The sequence below is a fragment of the Hevea brasiliensis genome, chromosome 5, assembly GCF_030052815.1.
Source record: "Hevea brasiliensis isolate MT/VB/25A 57/8 chromosome 5, ASM3005281v1, whole genome shotgun sequence".
NCBI lineage: Eukaryota > Viridiplantae > Streptophyta > Magnoliopsida > Malpighiales > Euphorbiaceae > Hevea > Hevea brasiliensis.
The window spans coordinates 114,048,878-114,060,505 of record NC_079497.1 but is presented as its reverse complement, the minus strand read 5'-3'; the positions used below and the strand labels follow the sequence as shown (position 1 = coordinate 114,060,505).

Below are 11,628 nucleotides of genomic sequence, written 5' to 3'. Positions count from 1 at the left end.
TTTGCATGTGAAGTGTGCTCAGACAGCATGAGCTTCTCAAAGCCTAAATGGATTGGTAAGGCTTATGCGAAAAGCATTACGATTTGTATATTTTCCTAATGCTCCAAGCTTACTCATTTCAGTTCTCCAATAAACAAATAGGGAACTTTAAGAAGCCTTAACCATAACCCTGCCATTCAAAAAACGTGACATGGTACTTGTGCTGCAAATTTTCATGCATGCAAAAACATTTGAGCAACACTGCAGTGAAGCGTCAAAATGATCAAGTTACGAAACATAAACCACTATCACAGAATGGAGAAATGGACCAAAAAAAGTCATGTTAATTTCTAACCGACCAAATTCTACATATTTCTTGAAATTAAAGCATCATACTGCAATTGATGATCTCAAAATTAAAACTCCCCTAACCTAACTGTAACAAAATTTATCCATCTACCCAGTAGTTGCAATCACATCTCCATCGCACACCATTCAGAAAAAGAGTGCAATATAGTATAGTCCTACGTGACTGAAGATTCTATCTAACCAATTCTTACTGGGAAGCCAATGCCCAGAAATTCATGAGAAAGGATGGTGTCATGGCAAACCAGCTGATAAAAGCCATGGCTGTGGCAGTTTCAAACCTAGCGCAGGGGTTCACAGAACACCTATTAAGATCATTGCCAACTAGGACTGTGATGCCAGCAGATGCACTGGCAGCTGCAAATATAAGGGTGGATGTAATCTGCGCAAGAGCAAAAACATTTCAATAAGTTGGGGATGATGTAATCCAAAATTCGTGCAGAGTCGCATTGTCAAAACCAGAGCAAAGATTATACTAGATGGGCACAAATCCACTAACAAAATCAACGTCAAGGCAGCTTATTTCCTATTATAAAGAGCTTGTAGTCCATGTCAGTTCAGAGCGGGAAATTTTCAGTCACTCAGCACAACAACATAAAAATTTTGACAGCAGCAGAAAAGAAAAGTATTGAAAAACCAGACTGGAGAAACAAAAATATTCAAAACATAAAGAATATTTCAAGATATATAGACACATTTTGTTATTAGATAGAAATTTGTCAATGTACACTTGTGCCAATACCTTTGAGCATCGATCTTTCTTTCTCAAAGGAATCTAAAAAGGGTCTTATTTTTTTAAAAATTCAAAAAGTAAGATGCCATTTCCTCCTAAACAGATTATATCCAGTCCAGTCAGAAAAAAGCATGGAAGATTGGCTATGAACTGCAACAAATATAATGACAAATGTACTTCTTCCTCTTTAGATGAAAACTCTCTCAACTTTAGTTCAAGCAATCAAGAAAAAGCATCAACAGTGAAAATTATAACTTACTATGAAATATTCATGTATATAAAAATCTGCAATACACTCCCCAGCCCCACTCCCTCTTCCTTTAATGATGAACGGTGACTTGACTTCATTGCAAACAAACTAAAAATCATTGCAAGCAATTGAAGCAAGAGCAATAATTAAAATTTGACACGGACAGCCTGCCCAGCAAACAATGGAATAACCAAAATAATCCTCCGGATATGTCTTTGTTTCTTTTGCATTAAAAATTGGTATTTTGTTGGAAAACATAATCTAATATCAAATTAATCAAACAGTAGGTCCTACCAACACATAATTGGAGAAAATTATATAACTGATCTGAACCGAAAGATTGACAGAAATATCAAGCAAGTAAAGATTTTAGAGCTGGAAAATATTAATTGAATGTTGCAGATTATCAACTCTTGATCATGCATTAGGAAAGGAATTAAAAGAAGAAAATTTTACCCCATCACCAATGGCAAAAAGACGGACAATTGCACGTTTTCTGAGACTTCTTCTCACCAAAAGGGCATAAGCATCCACAATTGCCAAGGACAAACTCCATGATATTTGGAGGCTAACAGCAATGACTAGGTAGCTGAAGATGCAGGAGAAATATATAAACACAATACTTTTCATTTTTCAACAAAGAACGAAGCAACAAACTTTAATCTAACATCTCAATTGTTAGTTCCAACATACCAAAACGCTGTGAAGGTGCGGAAGTGGCTGGTGGTGGCCATGACGCAGAGAGAGACGAGACCAAACACAAACTGAAGCAGACGAAGAGTGAGGCCACCGTGTGTTCCAGGCATGCCTTGGACGTTCTTCATCCTCATCCTGGGCCCATTCAGAGGTCCATCGGTCAACGGCGGAGCCTCCACAGGATGCACCGTTGGCCTGCTCCCATTCATCATTTGTTACCAGTATTTATACATCGATCATAGAAACACAACAACAAGAAAAAACACAACAAGAAGTGACTGTCGAATTGGGTTTCTTGAGAAGAGAAAGCGAATTGGATTGAATTTTGGTTATGAGTTTTTGAAGAAATGACGATCAATCAAATGGATAGACGAGACGATTTCTTTTCAGTGAGTAAATGAATATAGTGGACTGACTTTGTCTCCTCTCTTCCACACCTTTGCCGCGTCGCTGTTAATCAATTCCTCGCGCGGTCCCACTCTCATATCCACCGTTCATTTCTACACCTCAAAACGGTCTCGTTTTATATTTACGGTGTCGTTTACGCATCAAGCTACTTTTTATATGCGGTGACTTTTTGGTCGGTCAAGGACGGCGGCGCCTTTCATATGGCCTTCCGAAATTGAAAAAAGACAGATTGGTGCATTTGGGATTAGGGATAGGGTTTGTGCTGCTTGCTGATCGCGAGATGTTGGAGGTGGTGTTGAACGATCGGCTGGGGAAGAAGGTGAGAATCAAGTGTAATGAGGACGATACTATCGGCGACCTGAAGAAACTGGTGGCGGCGCAGACCGGCACCAGAGCCGAGAAGATTAGGATACAGAAGTGGTATACCGTATACAAGGATCATATCACTCTTAGGGACTATGAGATCCACGATGGAATGGGTCTCGAGCTCTACTACAACTGAAAGGTTCTCCCTTACTAGCTTTCTCTTTCTATATAATCAATCTGGCCATTAAATATTAACTTAATTGATTGTTCTTTCTGTAATTAGTTCCATATTATTGAGTCTGTAAACGAATCAGCTATGTGAATTGTGATGAATTTGATTGCATTATTCTTTGCAAGTACTAGCTTGGGAAATTGGCAGAATTGGTTGCTGTTTATTCTACCGGCTCTTATCTTTAATCAGATGAAATTCCATTTTGGTTCCATTCTCGGTTCCAATGGAGTAATCTCCTGAAAGAATTCCTTTGGATTTCTTTTGGGCAGGTTGAAAATTGTCCTTTAATTGATGTTGGAAGAGTTGGTGGTTTGAAGTAACGTCTGAATGAACATATCAGTTTTTATACTGCATATTTCCAATCCAGAGAGAGAGAGAGAAACTATTTTCTTATTTACTATGCACTTAGCTTTAGAGTAATGATGCTATAAAGTTTCTTTGGATACAAACTCAAAGAGTTATTTTTTTCTTTGTTAGGATGAGTATGATGTTTATGTAATTGAGTTTTATTGAGGTTATTTGGATATCTTCCAAAGTGTCAATGCCAATGTTTATTACTAATTGGGGGTGGGGGGTGAGGAGAGAGAGAGAGAGAGGGAGAGAGAGGGAGAGAGAGGATCTCTTCCAAAGTGTCAATGAGAGAGAGAGAGAGAGAGAGAGAGAGAGAGAGAGAGATATGATACTTTGAAGTTTCTTTGGATACAAACTCAGAGTTCTTTTTTTCTTTGTTAGGACGAGCATGACATTTATGGAGAGAGAGAGAGAGAGATTGGATACTCATACAAACTCAAAGAGTTCTTTTTTTCTTTGTTAGGATGATTATGACATTTATGGAGAGAGAGAGAGAGAGATTGGATACAAACTTAAGGAGTTCTTTTTTTCTTTGTTAGGATGAGTAGATGTTTATGGAGAGAGAGAGAGAGAGAGAGAGAGAGAGAGAGAGAGAGAGAGATGATGCTATAAAGTTTCTTTGGATAAAACTCAAAAGAGTTCTTTTTTTATTTGTTAGGATGAGTATGACGTTTATGGAGAGAGAGAGAGAGAGAGAGAGAGAGAGAGAGGGAGAGAGAGAGATTCTTTGTTTGGATGAGTATGACGTTTATGGAGAGAGAGAGAGAGAGAGATAGAGAGAGTTTCTTTGGATACAAACTCAAAGAGTTCTTTTTTCCTTTGTTAGGATGAGTATGACGTTTATGGAGAGAGAGAGAGAGAGAGAGAGAGAGAGAGAGAGAGTTCTTTTTTCTTTGTTAGGATGAGTATGACGTTTATGGAGAGGGAGAGAGAAAGGGAGAGATTGAGATACACTATGCACTTAGCTTTAGAGTAATGATGCTATAAAGTTTCTTTGGATACAAACTCAAAGAGTTATTTTTTTCTTTGTTAGGATGAGTATGCTGTTTATGTAATTGAGTTTTATTGAGGTTATTTGGATATCTTCGAAAGTGTCAATGCCAATGTTTATTTCTAATTGGGGGTTTTTTTTTTTTTTTTTTTTTTTTTTTGGGGGAGAGAGAGAGAGAGAGAGAGAGAGAGAGAGAGAGAGATATGATACCTTAAAGTTTCTTTGGATACAAACTCAAAGAGTTCTTTTTTTCTTTGTTAGGACGAGTATGACATTTATGGAGAGAGAGAGAGAGAGAGAGAGAGAGAGAGAGAGAGATTGGATACAAACATAGTTATTAAAGGCGTGCCTGAGCCTCGAACCTTAGCGACTTATGCGCCTAGGTGTGCGCCTTTGTTCTAGGCACAAGGTTCTAGAAAAGCATGCCTTATTTATTTCCATCTTTAGCTATCACTTTTATTGGCAAAAAGGACTACCATTTAAACTCAAATTAGCAAACCCAATTCAAGATATATGCCAAAGAAAAAAAAGGAAAAATATCACATTTATTTGATTTTTATGGATTTTTTAAATCTTTTACTTTGTGCCTCACCTCGTTCAGGAGCGCGCTTACACTTTGCCCCTTGCACCTAGGCTCCAGGACTCCTCAGCGCCATAGTGCGCCTTGAGCCTTTAATAACTATGGATAGAAACTCAAAGAGTTCTTTTTTTCTTTGTTAGGATGAGTATGACATTTATGGAGAGAGAGAGAGATTGGATACAAACTCAAAGAGTTCTTTTTTTCTTTGTTAGGATGAGTAGATGTTTATGGAGAGAGAGAGAGAGAGAGAGAGAGAGAGAGAGAGAAATGATGCTATAAAGTTTCTTTGGATAAAACTCAAAAGGGTTCTTTTTTTATTTGTTGGGATGAGTATGACGTTTATGGGGAGAGAGAGAGAGAGAGAGAGAGAGAGAGAGATTCTTTGGATACAAACTCAAAGAGTTCTTTTTTTCTTTGTTAGGATGAGTATTACGTTTATGGAGAGAGAGAGAGAGAGAGAGAGAGAGAGAGAGAGAGAGAGTTCTTTTTTCTTTGTTAGGATGAGTATGACGTTTATGGAGAGGGAGAGAGAGAGAGGGAGAGATTGAGATTTACTATGCACTTAGCTTTAGAGTAATGATGCTATAAAATTTCTTTGGATACAAACTCAAAGAGTTCTTTTTTTCTTTGTTAGGATGAGTATGATGTTTATGTAGTTGAGTTTTATAGAGTTCTTTTTTGCTTTGTTAGGATGAGCATGATATTTATGTAGTTGAGTTTTATTGAGGTTATTTGGATCTCTTCCAAAGTGTCAATACCAATGTTTATTTCTAATAGCAAGGAGAGAGAAAGAGAGAGAGAGAGAGAGAGATACTATGCACTTAGCTTTAGAGTAATGATGCTATAAAGTTTCTTTGGATACAAACTCAAAGAGTTCTTTTTTGCTTTCTTAGGATGAGTATGATCCAATTGAAGATAAGTTGAGAGAAGGGAGATTGAGGTGGTTTGGTCATGTGAAGCGTAGACATACGGAGGCTCCAGTTAGACAAGTAGAGCACATTAGGTTAGAGGATAGAAAGAAAAAAAGGGGTAGATCTAAATTGACTTGGAGTAGAGTAGTACAACATGACCTAGAAGCATTACACATTTCTTAGGATTTAACCCAAAATCGTTTAGAGTGGATAAAGCGAATCAATATAGCCGACCCCAAATTTTGAGGATAAAGGCTTAGTTGAGTTGAGTTTTAGGATGAGTATGATGTTTATTTAGTTGAGTTTTATTGAGGTTTTCTTTTTTTCTTTGTTAGGATGAGTATGATGTTTATGTAGTTGAGTTTTATTGAGGTTATTTGGATCTCTTCCAAAGTGTCAATGCCAATGTTTATTTCTAATAGCAAGGGGAGAGAGAGTAATGATGCTATAAAGTTTCTTTGGATACAAACTCAAATAGTTCTTTTTTAGTTTGTTAGGATGAGTATTATGTTTATGTAGTTGTGTTTTATTGAGGTTATTTGGATCTCTTCCAAAGTGTCAATGCCAATGTTTATTTCTAATGGCAAAGGAAGGAGAGAGGGAGAGACGGAAAGAGAGAGAGAGAGAGAGAGAGAGAGAGAGAGAGAGAGAGAAAGGGGGGGGGGGGGGTGGAGAGAGAGAGAGAGAGAGATGATGCCGTAAAGTTTAGAGAGAGAGGGAGAAAAATGATGCTATAGAGAGAGATTTAGTATGCACTTGCACGTAGCTTTAGAGTAGTGATGCTATAAAGTTTCTTTGGATACAAACTCAAAGAGTTCTTTTTCTCTTTGTTACGATGAATATGATGTTATGTAGTTGAGTTTTATTGAGGTTATTTGGATCTCTTCCAAAGTGTCAATGTCAATGTTTATTTAATAGCAAGGGGGGAGAGAGAGAGAGAGAGAGAGTAGTTGAGTTTTATTGAGGTTATTTGGATCTGTTCCAAAGTGTCAATGTCAATGTTTATTTCTAATAGCAAGGAGAGAGAGAGAGAGAGAGAGAGAGAGAGAGATTATCGTATTTACTAGGTACTGAGCTTTAGAATAATGATATTATAAAGTTTCTTTGGATACAAACTTAAAAGGGCCTTTTTTTTTTCTTTGTTAGGATGAATATGATGTTTATGTAGGTGAGTTTTATTGAGGTTGTTTGGATCTCTTCCAAAGTGTTAATGCCTATGTTTATTTCTAGTATCAAGGCTGTCTGATTGCTTGTTTCTTCCACTAGATGTCACAAGAAGGTTCACTGTATTTACTTTACTTTTAGATTTCAAGTAGCCTCAACTTTGTAAATGAAGAAATGATGATGCATTTGTGCTGATAGTTGGCGAATTTATGATAGCAAAAAAAAAAAAAAAGTGGGAGAGTCAGATCTGTGATGTATTGATAGAGTTAGGAACTGAAATTTGTAATTGAGAGAAAAAGGATTGAATCTGTAATGATATTTCTTAGTAATTGAATTGGAAATGGATTTCTAGTTATCACTCTCTTCCTTCCCTTCCTATCTTCTGCCTTCAAATATTTTTTTCCTCTCACATGCTTCTTTGTTGATTCTGTTACTATTGCCAGCTTGGTTCACTTTTCCCACCTGTTATTACCTCAGCAATTCTTCGAGAGCCTTTTTCCCACATTCCAGAAACTTCAGCTAGTGCTTCCACCTTCCTTTGCCATTCTGAATTTCTTTCTGGCATAACTTTTAGCTTTTCCTGGCCATTCTTTGTTTAGTCCACTTGCCCTGCACCATCCCTATCATGCATTCTAGATGATAAAAGATCTCTGAATATGCATTTTTACAACTTAATTTGTTGTTTCAGCCATTCATCAATTTGCAGTTAACATATTAGTTAATTACAGAACTAACCATTTTAAAAAAAAAAAAAAAATTGATTAGTGAATTGTCCATGTTCCACTGTTCGTCTGTTCCTTGATTTTGTTCAGGCACATGCTCTGATTACTGTGCACAACGCATTCTGGTGTTAATGCACCAGAGTTGGGAATTCCTGGCCCTGGCAACGAGCTAAGCTTGTCTTTAGTTCATGCAGCATAACTTCCTTTTTTTGTCTTCCACTAGAAAGTTTTGTGATATTGTGATACCGCAAATCTGTTGTCAGGGAGAAATAAAAACTTTAAACGTGCTACAGGATAAATTGCTGAGACAAAAATGCTATCTTTAAGAAGGATTCCTCATTTTTGTAGGAAATTAGTGGCTGAAGTAAAAGGAATTAAAACTCTTGCAATTTAAATCTTTATAGCATATGATCAAAGGCCATTTTCCGACTTGTTTTTCCCCTCTTTTTTCCCAAATATGGAAAGTAATTGTCACGATCCAAAATTTTGAGTCGTGATTGATGCATAATTTAAGTATTTTTAAATCATGAAAGTCTTATTAGAGTATCTTGAATAAATATATTATTATTTACTAATCTCAAAAAATAGATAAAATCTAAATAAATAAAATACTGAATAAATATCATAAATATCTCATAAGTAAACTGTGGAATTTTTACAGATTTCAAATGAAAACTTAAACTGTTCAATAAATTAAATTAATTATTAATATGAGGAAACATGAATTCAAGCATACCGGTTCAGAATTTAAGTATTCTTAAATCATGTAAGTCTTATCAGAGTATCTTAAATAAATATATTGTCAATTACTAATCCAGAAAAATAGATAAAATTTAAATAAATAAAATACTGAATAAACATCATTAATATCCCATAAGTAAACTGCAGAATCTCTACAGATTTCAAATGAAAACTTAAACTATTCAATAAAATAAACTAATTATTAGCCTGGGAAAGCATGAATTCGGGCATACCATGAGAATAAATCAAAGATTGTCCTTCTCCAGAAAATGGATTGAATATTTGGATTAGCTACAGAATTCTATTGATCTGAAACAGATAACAGACAGAGAAAACGTGGTTTGAGCTAATGCTCAGTGAATGATAATTATAACACACAATGGAACAGAAACAGACAGATGCTTGATTAATTTCACAATAAATTTTCTATTAAATAAAATCATGCTCATGCTATCAAATCATTAATAAAAATAATTTCATAAAACATATATATATAAGAAATTCATTCAATAAAATTTTATAGTACAATACAACAGGGTGATGATACTCCACATAATCAAAGGCCAGATGGTAAGCGCGCTACCAGATATTAGATATATTTCTCCTCCTTCACAGATATCAATGCATTTGATACTAATGTAAACCATAAAGTGTAATGATGCATGACTCAATAATGTAATCTAATACCGTGATAGTTCACACGGCGAGGTTAGATAGCAAATATAGATACTAGGCACAGGTACCAATTCAAAATAGAAAATTAAATTGTACAAATCAATCAAAATCCACGAAAAATTTCAAATAACAAATAATAACTGATAGTGCAATTTCAATAGTTTATTTCAATAATTTCAGAGAGTCAATAAGATCAAATCAATCTCAAATAAATTTGGTATAATACATCAATAAATTTTATAGTCAGATATCAATCAATATAAAGACACTAAAGGCCTGTTCTCGGAATCTTAATGGCTCTAATGCAGAGATAATTAATAAAATTAATTATTTAATCAAAATCGGAATAAAATTCAATAATAAAATAAAACTCTAGAAAATCACATGAAAAATAATTATTAAAATACTAATTTAAAATTTCATTTAATAACAAATTTAATGTTGAGAAATTTTAAAAGGGACTAAAATAGTGTCATGTATTATAATTACCACTCATCTGAAACCTTTAAAACGATAACTAGATTCAATAAAAAAGACAATTTTAACTGATAGATTGAATATTTTAATTTCCTACACATCCAAGATATAAGAGAAAAATATCAAATAATAAGAAAATAAAATAACATATATATATATATATAAAAGATGATAAAAATACCTGTTGAGAGTATTTGGTAGAAAAAGGAGGTGATAAATAGGTTTTGAGAGCAAAATTTAATAGAAGAGATAATCATGGTATATATATTTTAAGAGTTCTATTAGGTCTAGAATGTGATCAGAGTTACTATTAAACAGAGTTGTTCATATTGTAAATATATATTTAATTTCAAAAATAATATATACATATAAAAATAAATAAGCAGATCATCTAATAAAATATTTTTTTTATAAATATATTAAATTATTATTAATTAATTAAAATAAAATAATAATAAATAATAAATATATAAGAGTTTTCTACAGTAAAAGCTATTAGAATTGATTTTAAAAGGATTAACCTGTTGATTTTCAGATCTGGAAAAGTTTGACCAACGTGTCGGTGAGTTTGTCGGTGTGTGAAGTTATCGTTTAGTTTTGTATATGCTGGTGATCGTGGTCCCCATGGTATATTGACCTTTATTGCTTGCCTGCCAGCCTTTCCCTGTATCTTTAGGTAGGTTGGCCAAGATTGTGATTCAATGATGATAGGATGCACCCAAAGCTTTGGGTCTGCATTGTTTCAGTTCTTCAAATTGTGTGCCCTAACAAATATGCTTTGTGTTCAGGTGGCGTACCCATGTAATGGGGGCAGGATGACATGGGATCTTTAGCAAGAGATGCTGTTGTTTCCATTTACTTTTCACACAATGGCTTGCCAACGTGGTGTAAAAACATAATATATATATATATATATATATATATAAAGACTAGTAGCTTTTTTAAATGGTACCATCAGCAACTAATTGTTTGTAGATGATGGCTTGTATCCATATATGCATCTATTTTGATGTAGTCCATGTATGAGCCAGGGGAAATTTTGGTCATACACTTTGTGATTATGCTGAGAATGATGTGCCATACATATATAGTTAAATTTATTGCATCTTCTTGAAAGCTTCCTGGGGAATAAAGAGAAGGGAGGGGGTAGAATTGGGCCTAAAGGGCCTGGGCCGATAGGCCCAGCCGACAGTTAGACGAAACTGCTGAAATGGAAAATGTGACGTGTAAGGGGGAGAAGCAGTCACGGAAGAAGCATGGATGTCGGTCTCACATGAATTGAGTTGGTTGAGGGGGTACACAACAGATTTATCTTATTAGAGGGGTCCACCGCACGGGTCGTGGCAGATTGCCAGAATCTCTGTCGTTTTTTCAGTATGACTTTTTGAGGTAAATCGCAGAGTTGCCCACTTAGCCCCACAATTAATAAATAATAAATCTTTGCGAGTTGCCCACTTGGCCTTTTCTTTTAATTTAAAAAAAATAATAAATCTTTTTTATTTAATTTTACCTCAATTTTATTTACGGCTCTCTTATCTTCAAGTATTTGACTTGCTCCGTCTTTCACATCTTCGCCAGGGGAAAAACAAGTTGGTAGGTGGTTGAAAATGATGAGCTGAAATTTAATAAATAATTGTTTAAATTAATATATTTAAAATATTAAAATTGATCATTTTAATTATTAATATTTAACCTTAAAATTATTAATCTTACACTTTTATGTGGTTCAAATTACTTTCTACTTAAGAGAGTTTAAGATTGGATTTGATTTTGTTCAATGATGATTTCAATTTTAATTTGATGTAGTTTCAATTTTAGTATAAGTTAATTAGTTCACGGATCAAATTCATATGTTCATTACATTGCTTTTTTTAAATAATAGAATTGAATTATCGCATCAAACTACTAATTTCAATTCAAGATTTAGGAAGGAGAAACTGAAATTAGTCTCCTAATATAGAATTCAGAGCCAATTTAGATCAATGAATCATTAATCAAAGTTGATTAAAAGTTTTTTTAGTATCAAGCCCGATCTGATTCAAGACT

At 34.5% G+C, this 11,628-nt stretch overlaps 2 protein-coding genes across 6 annotated transcripts; one reads left to right on the top strand and one right to left on the bottom strand.

The window, feature by feature from the left end:
- Nucleotides 1–303: 303 nt before the first annotated feature.
- LOC110665882 (CASP-like protein 5A1) lies at nt 304–2,447 on the bottom strand. The gene is made up of 3 exons (XM_021826178.2): nt 2,022–2,447; nt 1,785–1,917; nt 304–727 (listed from the first exon to the last, which is right to left on the bottom strand). The coding sequence occupies exons 1-3, from the start codon at nt 2,234–2,236 to the stop codon at nt 536–538; spliced, it is 540 nt and encodes a 179-aa protein (XP_021681870.2). The 5' UTR covers nt 2,237–2,447; the 3' UTR covers nt 304–535.
- A 164-nt stretch (nt 2,448–2,611) lies between these two features.
- On the top strand, nt 2,612–10,628 carry LOC110665884 (ubiquitin-like protein 5). Of its 5 annotated transcripts, none has more exons than XM_058147513.1 (2): nt 2,612–2,937; nt 10,118–10,135. In XM_058147513.1, the coding sequence occupies exon 1, from the start codon at nt 2,713–2,715 to the stop codon at nt 2,932–2,934; it is 222 nt and encodes a 73-aa protein (XP_058003496.1). In that variant the 5' UTR covers nt 2,612–2,712; the 3' UTR covers nt 2,935–2,937; nt 10,118–10,135. The 5 variants fall into 5 exon arrangements, with proteins under 5 accessions (XP_058003496.1, XP_058003495.1, XP_021681873.2 ...); XM_058147512.1 differs by lacking the exon at nt 10,118–10,135 and adding an exon at nt 7,780–7,981; XM_021826181.2 differs by lacking the exon at nt 10,118–10,135 and adding an exon at nt 7,109–7,325.
- The last annotated feature ends 1,000 nt before the right edge of the window (nt 10,629–11,628 follow it).

Coding starts and splice junctions, on each gene's coding strand:
- LOC110665882 (XM_021826178.2), bottom strand. CDS start 2,236: ATGATGAATGGGAGCAGGCCAACGGTGCATCCTGTGGAGGCTCCGCCG. Junction 1,918..2,021: donor CGCACCTTCACAGCGTTTTG/GTATGTTGGAAC, acceptor CTGCATCTTCAG/CTACCTAGTCATTGCTGTTA. Junction 728..1,784: donor TTTTTGCCATTGGTGATGGG/GTAAAATTTTCT, acceptor GCTCTTGCGCAG/ATTACATCCACCCTTATATT.
- LOC110665884 (XM_058147511.1), top strand. CDS start 2,713: ATGTTGGAGGTGGTGTTGAACGATCGGCTGGGGAAGAAGGTGAGAATC.